At 36.5% G+C, this 14,456-nt stretch overlaps 2 protein-coding genes across 2 annotated transcripts in view; one reads left to right on the plus strand and one right to left on the minus strand.

The window, feature by feature from the left end:
• The window catches only part of LOC145463385 (phosphatase and actin regulator 1-like), a 39,449-nt gene extending 30,684 nt beyond the window's left edge, over nucleotides 1-8,765 (plus strand). The window contains exons 8-13 of the mRNA XM_081447133.1: nucleotides 3,445-3,500; nucleotides 4,251-4,312; nucleotides 4,672-4,769; nucleotides 5,781-5,820; nucleotides 6,115-6,191; nucleotides 6,593-8,765. Of these exons, the coding sequence (XP_081303259.1) occupies nucleotides 3,445-3,500; nucleotides 4,251-4,312; nucleotides 4,672-4,769; nucleotides 5,781-5,820; nucleotides 6,115-6,191; nucleotides 6,593-6,608 (349 nt within the window). The 3' untranslated portion in view covers nucleotides 6,609-8,765. The remainder of the gene's footprint in view (nucleotides 1-3,444; nucleotides 3,501-4,250; nucleotides 4,313-4,671; nucleotides 4,770-5,780; nucleotides 5,821-6,114; nucleotides 6,192-6,592) is intronic.
• A 106-nt stretch (nucleotides 8,766-8,871) lies between these two features.
• On the minus strand, nucleotides 8,872-14,421 carry LOC145463386 (3-oxo-5-alpha-steroid 4-dehydrogenase 1-like). The gene is made up of 4 exons (XM_081447136.1): nucleotides 14,150-14,421; nucleotides 11,280-11,505; nucleotides 10,097-10,353; nucleotides 8,872-9,061 (listed from the first exon to the last, which is right to left on the minus strand). The coding sequence occupies exons 1-4, from the start codon at nucleotides 14,419-14,421 to the stop codon at nucleotides 8,884-8,886; spliced, it is 933 nt and encodes a 310-aa protein (XP_081303262.1). The 3' UTR covers nucleotides 8,872-8,883.
• Between the last annotated feature and the right edge of the window lie 35 nt (nucleotides 14,422-14,456).

Raw genomic sequence — 14,456 nt, forward strand, 5'->3', positions numbered from 1 at the left:
TAAAGTTTATTTTGGTTCAAAGTTCACTTCCACTATGGATATTGTATATGACAGCCGATGACAGCACGAAATCTCAGTGCATGCACTCAGGCATGAAAGGCCAAGTGGGCGGTTTTCAAAATCCAGGGGTTTGTCTGCAAGCGTTTCCTTCCTTCCCCTGCCCCTCCCACCTCTTTTACTTGCTCCATATTTCGTGCTGTAATTCTTTGCTCCCGAACCCAACAGTAACGCTTGCTATGCAGGCTACTTCCGGGTTTTCTTGCAGTAATCGGTTTTGTTATGCTTGGGTCAAAGGTCACGTTTTCAGGAAGAAGTGCTGCATTTAGTTCGCTATCGCAGTGTCTGCAATTTTATTTACCCCAAAATTTTGTCACTAATTTGAAGAAGAAACAATGCTCTTTCAGACCAAATTAGTTGTTTTAGGGAAAGCTGTGTACCAGAACGCTTTTTTAGCATTTGAAAATAGGCCAAATGTAGACCTCTTGTTAAGGTGTCTAGGGTCGTTAACTTAGAAAATTCGTCAAATATTTTACTTCTAATCAAATCCCAATCTATTTAGCTTTAAATATATAGGAAAGAAAGTACAAATACGACGTGCAATCAGTTTGTAATGAAAATTTTTACTTTTGAGTTTACGATCCTCTGAATACGCTGCTCATTTTCGATCGATTTTGGCCGATTTGGGGCATCGAAACGAAAAAATTGTGTAAAAAAAATAATTTTTGATTTGGCAAACTTAAAACAATATTTTTGTTACTAGTGCCCGTAGGGCTTCATTCTGAGCGAGTTTGAAGAAATTCGATTTTTTTGCCATTTCCGAGTCATTTCCAAGTCTAGTTGATGTTTCGGCGAAGCTGCTCTTAAACAAAGCCAATTTACAGTAAAGATCAGTGGGGGATTCTAAGGCTCCTTTTTATGTGTAAACTTTGGCTGTGAGCCAGGATCATGGCTTTTGCAATATGAGGAAGTTTACGAAACAACTAAGGCAATACTAAGGACAACATTGTTTTGTTGGTTTGTTGTTAAAGTGCTGTCATGGTAAAAATATTTCACAACTATGCAAATTTGGTCATTTTATGTAATTGTTTTGAGGAGCTAGGACAGCTAAGAATTTGTGACATGATATATAATGCATGTGGAAAGTTAATTGTGCTGCATATTAGCTCCTCTGTAGTTGAATTTATAACATACAACATACCACACTTGCTGGAAACCAACCTTTCAAAACCTAAACTGTTTAGGGAGAAATCTATGCAGTTGCAGTGTTATGTCAGTTCCTAAAGTGTGAACACATAAACCAAGTTTTAATTCCCAGTACTGACTGCTGGCTTATAAGCAATCATAGCTTTAATAATGTTTTCTTTTTTCCTGTGCTTGCACAACTTTTGCCTATGAAGAGTTGATTAATCTGCTGGAGTTAAAGGCACGATGACTACTTTTAATGAAGGGGAAGTAATTTCCCCCATGCTTAGGTAAAACAATTTACACATGATATTTCTGGCTATTTATAGTACTGAGCAGGAGCCACATGAAAAGTCAGCTACAAACAATAATTTTCGCGGTCTGCAACTACATGTACTGCACAGTGTAGAAAGTAACAACCCTCGCTATTTTCAAAATTTGTAGCCTTTTGCTATTCCTAATTTTGCAGGGTTGTTTCATTTTCAACTTTACAGTATAATATTGCACAGAAGTATAGTGTACAGTGGATTAATGTCTGTTTACATTGTAAATATAGTGGTGAAAATTTGAAAGTTTGTAGTGATGTAAATAGCGAATGACTTGTCAGGCCTTAGCTGCCATAACAGCCATAACAGCTATAGAAGTGATATTTGTTTAGAGTTCTCAGTGGCTGTAATTTTTGGTGTCATATCAATAGAACTGTGTAAATTTTATTTAATAAGGATATGGTTTACCTTTTGTAGCTTTAATTTTATTGACATTTGGGAACAAGGTTTTGAGACCTGTGTCTTAACTGACCAAAGACAACATTTTTAACAGGTATCAAGTAACAGATTGTCAAGTCTGTTACTTGATTGGTTTACCACAAAAAGGCACCTGCCGTGATTGTCTGAAGTCACTTGGCTGTCAAGTGAATTTTAATAAAACTATGTTTCTTACCTGTTAAGAAACTGTCATTGTTGCATTTAATTTGAAAATAAGAAGTATGTTGTTCAGTTGTCTTAGTTCACAAAATGATCAAAGACAAAGGGTTATTTAGCAAGAATGGAATGAACAGTTGTATTTTGCATCTTAAGGGAACTTGTGTCAATAATCCCATGCTACTTTTATGAATCTGTAATTTGCCTGTCACTGGTAATTAATGCCAGGTGTTTTGTATATACAATAATTACTCCACACCAGGACATGCTATGGCAATAATGATAAGATGCAAAGTGCCTTACAACGAACATTTGCATATTATGGTTGACAACAGCATTGTAAAGAAGGAACATCTTGCTTGTGGGAAGACTATGACGTTGAAGAGATGTTTGTGCTGCTTCCATTGATTTGAAGTGTAGCGGCATTTAGCATGTCACAAATTGTTTTAGGAACAGTGTACTGCATAGAATGTTTTGTAGAGCAAACAGTCTTCTTACTTCACAATGGAGCAAGTGATAATGTTAGCATGTTTTGTGACATGATTTGGAATCTGGAGGTCGCACTTTATTATTTCCTGTCAAGATGCATAAAATATTTGTAAGTTTCCCAGGCACCTTTTGGTTGTATATTTTACTATCAATCAGGAATGTTCATCTTGTGGTTGTAAAATTGTAGAACATGCTGTCATGGCTGGGAAGTTAAATGATATTCTTCTTATTTTAATGTATAATCCATTTGACAATATAACTACAGTTCCATGCTGAAAGTTTCCTTTTAACAACTCAACTTTGTACTTAAAGTTTCTATAGGCTGATAGGTGGTGCAAAGCAAAGCTTATAGCCATTGAACTATGAAAGTCAATAAGAGTAACCCACTAGTAGATCAATGAAACGGCTTTGAATTGATGAAGTCCAAAAACAGGTAGTCTACATGGAACATTATTTTAGCATATGATAACCAAGTTATTGGAACCTGGTTTAAAAACATTAATGATTTTGGTTTACAGCTGTGACAAGATGTATGAAAAACTGGCCCTATGCTCAGTGGTCAACAGTGTCTGCAGCCAATTGTATAACAAATTTGCCAGTGTCTCAGGGCTGCCTATTTAAATTATTGTGTGTTTGCCAAATAGCCAACCACTAGGTTTTAATAATGATCAGTGACAATGCCTTGAGAGTCATTCAAACGTTATATTGTTGTACCGGTCATACCAATGCATACATAACTAGTGTTAAAATTTAACTGTCTGAGTGAAGATTTAGAGCGTGTGTGAGGACAAAATTTGTATAATAACATTTAATGTTATTAGTAATAAGTAACCCTCTGTTATTCCTTTTGCAGACGACTCAGCACTCGACCCACAGCACAGGAACTTAGGGAGAGAAATATCTTGAAATGTGAGTTGTTTCTAATTAAAACAAACACAAAATGGAATACAAGCCAGAAGTCTAGTAGCCCTTCTAGGCTTGTAATTCTTTTTGTCATCAAAGTGTAGCAGTCATTGTTTTGGGGTTAGGGGCCTCGTTTCTATTGCTTGTTGTATCATTCTATCAAAGGGTATTGAGCCAGTCCTGTGAGGCTTTGCAAGAGCTGCTACCTGACCCATAGAAGTAGTATCAAGTAAAAAGTGGAATGTGATACCCAATTTGAATGTGTTTTCCTATTGTGTTCATGCTTAGATGCAACCAACATTGCAGCTAAATAACAAGTTGCCAGCTTCATACTCCATGCCTTGTTTCTCCAAGACAATTTGCCAAAACCAAAACTGTTGTCTACTTACTTACCTAAAACAATTCAACTGAGTCTTGGAACATTATGCCGTAAGTAGAAAGCAAAACTACTCTGTTTTGAGTGAAGCCCAGGTCTATAGCTTGGGGCTCTACTCAAGACATAAAGCAAATCTACATTTTGTAGTTGGACCTCCTAACCAAAAAAACTCTCATAATTTAATTTTTTCTCAGTGTTTTTTTAGCATCAAGACAATAGCCATAACTTTGTGATCTCCAGGTTGTTCCTCATTGCTTGTCTGCAAAATTGTGACATTTTGAAGATGTTGTTGGTTGATCACTCTGATGACTTAAAGAGTAAATGACTAAAGATGTGCTATGCTGAGACTGTTTTGACATAAGCTATTTTCCACATTGCAGCATCGTCAGAGGAAGAGGCAAAAGAAGAAAAAGAAGAAAAGAAACGAGTTTTAACAAGGAAGGTTTGTATCACCTACCAGTCATTAACAGCTCTAATGTTATGCATAACTGGGGCAATTTTTTTGCATTTCACTTTCCAAAGAACTTATTAGAGTGTCAATGCGATCAAATTAGAGGTCTTGTGATCAAATTCCTAGAGAGATCCTCACAAAGTCATGTCAAAAAAGTCTTCAACTTCATGAGGGGAATTCCTTGCAAAAGGGTTCCTATCTAAAGAATGCCATTGAAAAGAAAAGCTTTTCTTGGCTTTTATTTGGGATATTAAAGATATTAAACAATCCTTTGGCTTGAGAGAGCTTTTTTTCTGTTGGCTGAAGAAAATAACAATCACAACTATTTATAATAATTTGCTGTTTTTCAGTTAAGCAGAAGACCCACAGTCCAAGAGCTGAGAGCGAAGAAGATCCTCAAGTTTAATGACTATGTTGAATGTGTCGATGTCCATGACTATGATAGAAGGTGAGGGCATCTCTGCTAACTAAATCGTCATTTTCAGATGAAATGAGTGGTTTTCAGTGGAGTGTTGAAAGTAATCAGGGAATTACTAATTGGTTTGGTTTTCACCACACTTTGAGACATTTGACTGAGTAGCCTATTTGGTAAGTAATTGGTTTGATTTTCATTTGATGAGACTCAATTGAAAACTTCCCTACAATAAATCTGAAATAACATGTATAACTTACAAAATAATTGCATTTAGTTTCTTTGTTGTGGTTAAATTTAATTTGTCAATCATCTCAATGTTATGATCAACTAGATGCATGTGCAAAAGTTGTGTAACCACAGGAAAAAAGCATTAATTACTTGAGCATCAGGAAGACTTAGAACCCAAACTTTATTGCCTTTCAAATTCATATTCCCTATTTCAACTCCCCAAATGGTCCCTTGACTGGTGTTTTCATTTACAAGGCATTAGCTTATTTCAGTGACAACAGTACAAACAGAAATTTCTGTTTGTATTATTGTCTTTGGGTGGGATCTTTATCAAAAAGTGGGGTCTACTTTAATATTAGCTCTTAGTATCAGCAGATGGATTTTCCCCAGTGAAATAAAACTCTTTCATGTTGTTGCTGAATAACAGGTGAAAGTAGTCATTTCATAGAACTGAAAAATTTATGACTGAAAGTTGTCACAGGCAATTACACCAAAAATAATCATTGGAGCTACTACTTTGAGTGGATTGCCAAAGAACAAAACTCTATCAACTTTGGTCAAAGCTTGGACCTGGACCACCACCCTGCTCAACACTTCTAAAAGCAGGTCCAAAGTGTTCAACTAGCTTTACAACAATCCCCAACTGTTTAGCTACCTTTACATGAAGACTGTTATAACTGCAGGAAATGTCTCTTTAGGGGAATAATTAGACCACATGTTTGGAATAGACCTTGCACTTTTGAATCCTTAATTTGAACACTCTGTGCCTTTTTGGTTTGACATATCCTTTGGTGATTTGCATATTGTTGTTTTCAGAGCGGATAAGCCTTGGACTAGATTAACACCAGAAGACAAGGTATGATTGTCACTAATAAAAATTACTGTTAGTAGTTTTGTTTTAAAATTCTGTTTCATATATTTTCCAGAATTAGTTTGGCCACAAACTATCAAACGAACAAACACAATGCATAGGAATTTTTGCATACTTTTTAGGTTATAAGTTGAAGAAGAGGAATGTCTTTTGATTGTGATTTGTTGTCATGTCTGGTTGATTTTTGGACAAGGATGCATTTGAGAAAAAGTATTCAATGCAAAGTGATGACTCAGAGGACTCTGTATTCAGTGTAGCCATTGCTTTGATTTGTCTCAGGCTGCAATAAGGAAAGAACTTAATGAGTTTAAGAGTAAAGAAATGGAAGTACATGAGGAAAGCAAACAGTACACAAGGTAATTATTGTTTATTCCTTCCAAACTTATGTAAAGTGGCAGGGAATAATTTCCACAAATGTGGGGATGGGGAATGTATGGTGAACAACCTCACGTCATGAGTAAATTGAGGCCTAGTTGAGCATTCAACTCTCTGCTAGACATTGTCAGACATTTGACCAATTATTTTTCTTTTGTAAAGGCCACAAGAAAGTTTTTATTTCAGAAAGTGATAGAAAAAGACTTTTATTAACAACTTTATTTTTATTCCAGCACTTTGTAGTGATATTCTAAGATATATGGCAAGGAGCATAATAGCTATCTGCTTAACTCTCCTTGGACATGTGCAAGTGCATTTATGGCAAATTAAAAAAACTAAATTGACAAAATTAACAAACAAGGTGTGTCATTTTCTCTTGCAGGTTCCATCGTCCCTAGTTTTATACAGATCACCTAGAGGATTTTTACTTTACATGCTATTTTTTTGTTAGATGGAATTATTCAAAGAACTCTAATAAAAATGTAATGTACAGGTCATATCTATGACTGTAAATAGTAGTTACACATAAACAATTTTTGTATAGGATTGTATAGATTTTTTAACATGATTGTCATAGCACAATAAATGTTACAAGTGGAAGGATAATCCAATTTCTAAAGAGGCTAAAAGGTTATCTCTTTACAACCAGGGCTTCCTAGAAGTAAAAATTCAATATGATTGGTCTTTGTTTTGAGACAAATAATTGGTTTGTTTATAATAATTGCCCACAAACCAAAATAGCCTTTCCGTAACAGTGTATTGTTGTTCAATTGTAAGAAATTGCATGTAGAATTTGGCAAGATGTCTGTGACATCCTGTTCACCATGATAGTTAATATTCATTATTGGTATGGATGTGAACAGAGCAATTATTTTTCTCACTTTTTGGAAGAGTATTTCAATACATTTTATCGTCATTGTTTAGAATAGTTTGTAAGGATGCTATTCCCTAACTTCTTAGTGCTAGCCTATGAATGGACAACTGCCAAACTGCCAAGAATATTAGCAGAAATACATTGTGAAGATGTATTGTTGCCCCTGTGGCCTTGTCCTCTCTCTCTTATTGGGCAATGGAAGATGGCTGTACTTTATAGCATGAGTAAAACATTAAATTATCATTTTGCCATTTTCCTAGCAGCTGGGGTAAAGAAGGTGGGAAATGGGGTGGGGAGGAGGTGTGTCAGTAAAACATAAAACGTTTACATATGGCAACCTCTGATCATGATTTTTGGTGAGCTCATATTTATGGAACGAAAGGAATTCATTATCAGCAGGTATCCTATCTGAACATCTCTCAGTTGTTTGTAAGTGACTGAAGATTCAGGTTACGCTGTGTTTGTTTGACATATTCAATTATTTGTCTTCAATAGATAACAGTTGCTCTTCCATTCAAAACACTCGGCATAAATTTGGGGATTTCAAAGTTCTGTGGGTATTTATTTCACTGCGGTATCTCTTTTGAGAAAACACTAACTAGTGAGTATCAGGGTAAGTTCCTTTTCCCCATGTGAGGACTTTGGGAAACACCTATCAGCAGAGGGGATATGGGTAGTTGCCATACCAAGTATTAACTGGAGATGTTTACTCTAGTTCTTAATAATCTCAAAGATATTTAACCAATTGTTACCCGCCAGACATATTGTATACTCCTACAGTAAAAACCCACATATAAGAACCTGGATATTTCCAAAGGTTCTCATTGTCTTAAGAAAAAATGTTTTTGTTAGTTGAAGATATTTGGCACTGTCTATGGTTCATATAACATTTATATGACTATAATCATGTTTAAATAACTGCAATCCAAACAAATACAAACCCATATTTAAAGTTATTTTACTTCTTTCAATGTTCTTATATACTACTGTACATCAATAGAACAAAGTTAAACTATTTTAAAACACTACAACATATCTGAAATAAAATTGCAAGTGATTTTTCATTGCCTATTGGAGCTTTTCCATTTGATTTCCTAATTTCTAATGAATTCTATAAAATATAAACCTGTTTCAAAATTCAGACTAAAACAGTTTCTTATGTAAAGGTCTCAAAGAAAATCTTTAATAGCCTAAAGGTTCTTAGAAATTAGGTTCTGATATGTGAGATTTTACTGTAGCTATAAGTGGATGCAACTAGTTGTTAAATATAGATTATGAGGGATTTTGACATTGTGCGTTGGAAAAAGATCCAACATTTACTGCTAATTTTGTTCACCAAGCTAGTGTAATATACAACCTTGTTTCCAGGTTTCCAGGGTCTTGTCCCTTACCCCTAACCCCTCCCCCACTATGTTCTTGGTGCTGGGGTTAGTATTGAAGACCCTGGCTAGAAGGATGATGGACTTTTGTATGTTTCATTATTTTATTTCATGCTATTCAATGAATGATCTCATTATTATGGCTTTACATGTATAATTATTATTACAGGTACCTATTAAACTAATCTTACTAAGAAATGGTTTCATATGTTTAATTCAAACAAAATGTATTTTCATCAGATGCAAAGTTCTTTCTTCCAAGAGAGAATCATTGGGAATAAAGTTGAAGAGGAACATTTTAACTGATATTTGTTTTCTCTGAAGTGTTCTTGTCTCTTGAGTCTCATTCATCATAGATCTGGATCTGAGATCTAGAGCTTTTCTAAAAATGCCTTTATAACAAATAAGTCCATTGTTTAATCAGTAAATCCCAGGAAATAGGTTCCTCCTGTCTTTAGGAAAGTTCTCAATCTTCTTTTGGTACCACAGCTGTGTCTGATGGCTTCTCCCAGACAAGTAACTGACCATAACTAGCCATGCAAGATACATGCACAGGTGCTGTCCAGCCACTGCTATGCCATACCAAGCAATCAACTCACTGAAGGTAACAAAATATGTTAATCAATAACTACTTATAAATGAAGAGTGAGGATCTCAAACTGAAATCTTGTAGTAGTCAATACTAACAGCAAGACAGAATTTGAGATTTTCCAGTAAATACCAAAGTTTGGTACGTGATCAGGACAATAAATTTTGGCCATTGCAGACATGGAGCCTTCAGATAGGTGGGTCAATTGTAACCAAGATTGTAGTGTCTACCAGAACATCAAGACTACATGTCCTTGCCCTACAGTGTATAAGCTCTTTGTGACCTCTAATCACCTCAGATGCAAATTGTAGACTATGTGGTAGTTGAAGGGAAAAATGCAGCTACCTACTGCAGACAATCATGTTTTTTAATGTTTATTCATTTTTGTTTACTGGTCACTGATTAATACCAGTCATTGACTGAATGGTTTTTCCTTTTTATAACAGTATAAATAAAGTTGTTGTTGTTGTTATTGTTATTATAAACAATTATTGGATGAGGTTTTTGTGATATCTGGAATAATCAAGGTTGAGGTAAGTGTTGTTAGCCAAATAAATTCACCTGGTTCATAGTAAGCTATACTGAGCACTGATTCCTGATTACCTTCTTGGGATAGGGTGGGTGGTTTTGTATACAGACAATAATTACTTTCTGTACGGAATGCAGAAAAGTTGCATAATGCTTTCTTATAGCACTCCAGTGCCCACATTCCCTCGACTTGATAAGCCAAACAGTTCCATTCCATAATACTGTATATTGTGATAATGGTAATGAAGAAGAAATTATATACTGCTAAGTTTTTTGATGAACACAGGGCTTTAAAAAAACTTGAATTCCAGCTTGCCCTTTGGACAAGCAGCTCTCAAATTTTGCTTGTCCTGGGAAAAACTTAGTTTACTTTTTATATTCAGTTGGTTGACGACTTGCCTGGGCCCTTGCCTGTTTTGAAAATTAAAAATTACAAGTTCAGCAGGAAAATGTACTTGTCCTGGATGACTGGACTGCATGTTTTTCAAGCCCTATGCACCACAACACAACACTCACCCCAAATAGTGTGGACACACTATGAATTGGAAAAATCCCCCACTTGGAATGACATAACCTGATGATGTGCCACTTGGCCGGAGATTGGCCAAAGTAGCATGATGATAGAAATTGATGGATTCTCCCAAGAGCCACAAAACAATGCCAGCAATTATTGCAATATGATTTGAAGACAACTCATCGGCAAGAGACCCTTGAGTATAAATGTTACACCAGTAATGCTGTACAACAGAACCAAGCCCATAGAACATGGCAACCTGGGAAGACATGAGAAGCTGCTTTAGCATTGCATTATAAATGCTGGATGCAGTTTGTGAACAACTAGTTCTAAATGATAGCAGTTACAATGTATATCAAACATAGAAATCCTTATTCCCCCCCAAAAATACCCTTTTAGAACCTGACGTCTTCATGTCCAAGAATCGTTGACCTATATCAAACAAAAAAATCCTTACCCCTCCCAAAATCCTGGGGAAGGGACTCTCATAACAAAGGTTGGGGATGCTTGTTGTCTCCTTTAGGCTGTTCATGACAAAACGCCACTAATTTTTGCACTCAAAGAAATAATAATAAAAGAAACACTCTTATTTCTGTTTTTAGGCTTCATTTCTTCCTGTCTTTCAAGCCTGGTCTACTAGCACAGGCTCCTTTCCTGAACAGAGGCTGGTAATCAAGCCAATTCCATTTTAAGTGGTGTCTTTTAGGGGTCAAATAAAGCTTGAGCCACGCCCAGATTAGTCTCCTTTATTTAATTTAAATTTTCCAATGAGCATCCCCAACCTTTTCATATGGGAGTCTTCCCCCTAGGCCCAAAATACCCTCTTAAAATCCGACTTAACTGCATCCAAAAACCATTAGCAAAAATTTTATACCCATAAAAAACCAAACTGCATTAATTACCACAAAATCACCAAGTGAACACTCCAACAAACATCAGCTGCAATCACTTGACATTTAAACAACACCACCACCCCTTCCCACACCAGTGACCCAAGGGCATGAAAATAGATTAAGGATACTGCAAAAGTTCAGCAGAACTAAGTCAAGGAGGAACTTTACAACCAACCAAGGGTGTGTACCACTTATAGTTTCTGAAAACTGAGGTTCCTTGGCATTTCCTTCTACAATTAAAACAACAATCTCTTGTCACAACAATCAAAACAAGCAAAAACACTGCCATTACCTCTACTGCGGGTACAAAACACATTTTCTTTGAATACTTGTGGAGAAATAAAGCTTCTAGGACTCTTTTTGCAAAATGGCCTAAGTAAGTTACCAGAGTTACAAGATGGAATATGGACTGTGGCAACCCAGATAAAGACCACAAGACCACGTACACTGCAGCTGGAATGCTATAGCATATTGACCAACCAAGTCGAGCGTTGATTTCTCCTTCAGGGGAAAACTTGCTAATAACAACAGATGATGAACTGGTTAGTAGTGATTAATACACGGCAACACATCCTTATTCTATTACCGTGATTTTCATTGTTTAAGTTCCCCAAATGTTGTTACTTTACTCTTACTAATTTTCGTGTATACTTAATTTCATGGACATTCAGGAACTGTTTTTGTGAGTATTAATTTTTGCAATTCTAGGAAAACAACTGTACACCAGTAGATTAAATTTCACGGTTTTGCCATTTTTTCAATCTCTCAAATCTTGAACTGCGGACCCTGTCACTACAAGGAGCCTACAAATGGAAAATCTGGCTGAAACAAAATCATATTACCAATGTGTCTGTGAACACAATAACAATGCTTTATTTACTCTTGACACTTAATACACATTTCTGAAGAAAATTACAATAACTTAGGAAAACATATGTGTTTAAAGTTGAGACAGGGGGATAAGTGAACCTTGCGGTTTTTGAGTTATTTCCCTGCCTTTCACATGCAAAACAAAATAAGACCAAGGGAATGAAAGAGACAAGTAACTAAAGTGCAAACACAGGGAGATGTACTGAACTATATAAATAATGAGCAGTGGATATTCAAAGGAATTGAATGTTCAAAATGTTAGTTACTTCATGCTATGTTCGAGTTGTTTAGAGAAGAGATATAGCTTAATTTGTGACTCAAAATATGTATGGGTGATTGACCAAGTGTGAGGTCAAGATGGCTGGATATTGGTCAAGTTCTTTTTTTGCGTGTTTATGGACCAAGACTGAGTCGAACAGTGGACATTAAAAGCAGTGGCAAATCTACATTCATTTTAACTTCTTTCTTTAATAAGGGTTCTTTCTTTCTGTGGGAGGAACCCACAAGGTGTGGAGGTGGTGTCAAGCATGGTAGATTCCTAAGCTCTTGAGGTTTGGAGGACAGGAATATTGTTGTCAAGTGGTTTGCTTTTGGTTTGTTTTGCTGACATACAGACACTACATCTTGTATGAGAAAATCAGTAATTATACATACAAGATTACAGTGTTTCGGGTTATGCATCTTTCACACAGACTGAGTTTACTACAAATACTAGCTACAGATACTACATATGCCAATGATGTTTCAGACTTAATGCACCTATCAATGTTAATCCTGTAAGGGGCGGGGGCGGGGGGGTGGAATGCAGGCAAGAGGCGTTCTTGATTCCTAGCATGATCCCTCCCATCAGGCTTTTGATCGTGCAAAGGGACTCCAGGTTGGGAAATTTGACTTTGACTTTGTGAAGCCTAGTATTACAATTCAGATGCAGTTACCAGGTCTCTCTCTAATGGCTCATGCTTTAGGGAAAGGTCAGTTTTCATTTGATTTCATTAGCATTCATTTGACACTTTAGACTGCCATCTAATCAGATATTGTCTATTTTAAGAAAGGTTTTTATATTTTTTTCACAATCAATTGTAAAACTCAGTGAAACCTAATAAACATTATATAGGGTTTGCAGAACATAATTTTCCAGTGTTTTTTACCTGTTTTATATAGGGTGGGGCTTTTTCGATACTTAATGGACTGACGTTTCTTTCCCCACCTTTCACATTTATTTGCCATCAGTGTAAAATGAAGACTGGACTGCAGACCCAGGTAACATGCAGACCGAGGGTAAAATCCCAGGGGGTACTCCCCCACAATACCTATACAGGTATGTGCCACCCAACAGGGCCGTGATTTTGGGACTCCAGATCTAGAACAGGGTATCCTTTTTTGAAAGACGTTTCCAAGAACGGGGTATAATATTTTGAATGTTCGAACGTTCATCAGATTATCAGCAGCCATTTGAAATTATTCTTAGAGAATTTGCCTGATAAATACCTTAATGAACAAATCAAATCATTGCACCCTGTGTTGCGTGTGGTATGCTATCGTAAGGTAGTGAACTTTTCACAACAACAGGCTATTGAAATTTACTAAAGCTATAGGACGTGGTATTAAAAATCAACCTATTTCTAGAATGGGGTATCATTTTGAATGCAAATTCTTTTAAACAGGGTCCAAATTTGGAAGCCTGGGTGTCACATACCCACCCAAATGATACCCAAGTATGCTGCCCTCCCCCCTCCCCCAGGGAGAGGGTAAAATACAGACTGTAGACCGGGGATAAAATGCAGACTGCAGACTGCAGACTACAGACTACAGACCTTTTAAGCATACTATATTTTCTCGATTAAACGCCCCTGATGTTTATTTTAAACCTGACTCGCGGATCAGGCATTCATTGACTTTTGCAGTTTATTCGAGCCTGGAGTTTATTAGAGTTTTTATTCATTATTTTTAGAGCTTTAAAATATCTAAAATAAATTCTTTGAGGGCCATATTTACGAATCTACGTGGGAGACCCGCCGTTTAATCGAGAAAATACGGTATATCGTATTATTTCCATTATCGCGTGCTGACCGTAAATTAAAGGGGATTAATTATTCTGCAGGTTAATCGCAGTGGAAGTCTGCACTGCGGCTGACCTGAGTGTCACTCCCGTTAGACTGAATATAGCACGGCGTGAAGAATATAATATAACTCGGTGTAAAGAAACATCCCAATTCATTGTTTAAAAGCATCAAAACTGGCACAGATCAAACACTTTTAACTAGATCAGTGTGAAGAACAACATTAGTCCACCTGTAACTGATAGGAAATATTGCCAGGTATTCAGTGAAGTACACCGAAACACACAAGACAATGGCCAAAAAGCACACTCCGATGTTCAGGTTATTCCACACTGGAAGCACCACAAAATCCCCAAGATAAGGTAAAACGATCCAAACAACGCCAAACGAAAAAGCAACTGTAAATGGTCGCTCTGTGTCCATCTCTTGTTTCGTCTCGCGTGGTGAGAATGTTTCAAAGATAGACCGACTGGGGCTGGCTGGGGATTTTTGCAATAATCCCATAATGCCTCTCTATAAGTTATGACATCATAGTTCCC

The sequence above is a fragment of the Orbicella franksi genome, chromosome 12 (assembly GCF_964199315.1).
Source record: "Orbicella franksi chromosome 12, jaOrbFran1.1, whole genome shotgun sequence".
Classification (NCBI taxonomy): Eukaryota; Metazoa; Cnidaria; class Anthozoa; order Scleractinia; family Merulinidae; genus Orbicella; species Orbicella franksi.

Excerpts from the sequence above, each read along its gene's own strand:
- LOC145463386 (XM_081447136.1), bottom strand. The coding sequence starts at position 14,421 with ATGGGATTATTGCAAAAATCCCCAGCCAGCCCCAGTCGGTCTATCTTT. Across the intron at positions 11,506-14,149 it reads ATATTTCCTATCAGTTACAG|CAAGTTTTCCCCTGAAGGAG; the intron begins GTGGACTAATGT and ends TGTTGTTATTAG. Across the intron at positions 10,354-11,279 it reads GTTTTGTACCCGCAGTAGAG|GTTGCCATGTTCTATGGGCT; the intron begins GTAATGGCAGTG and ends ATGTCTTCCCAG.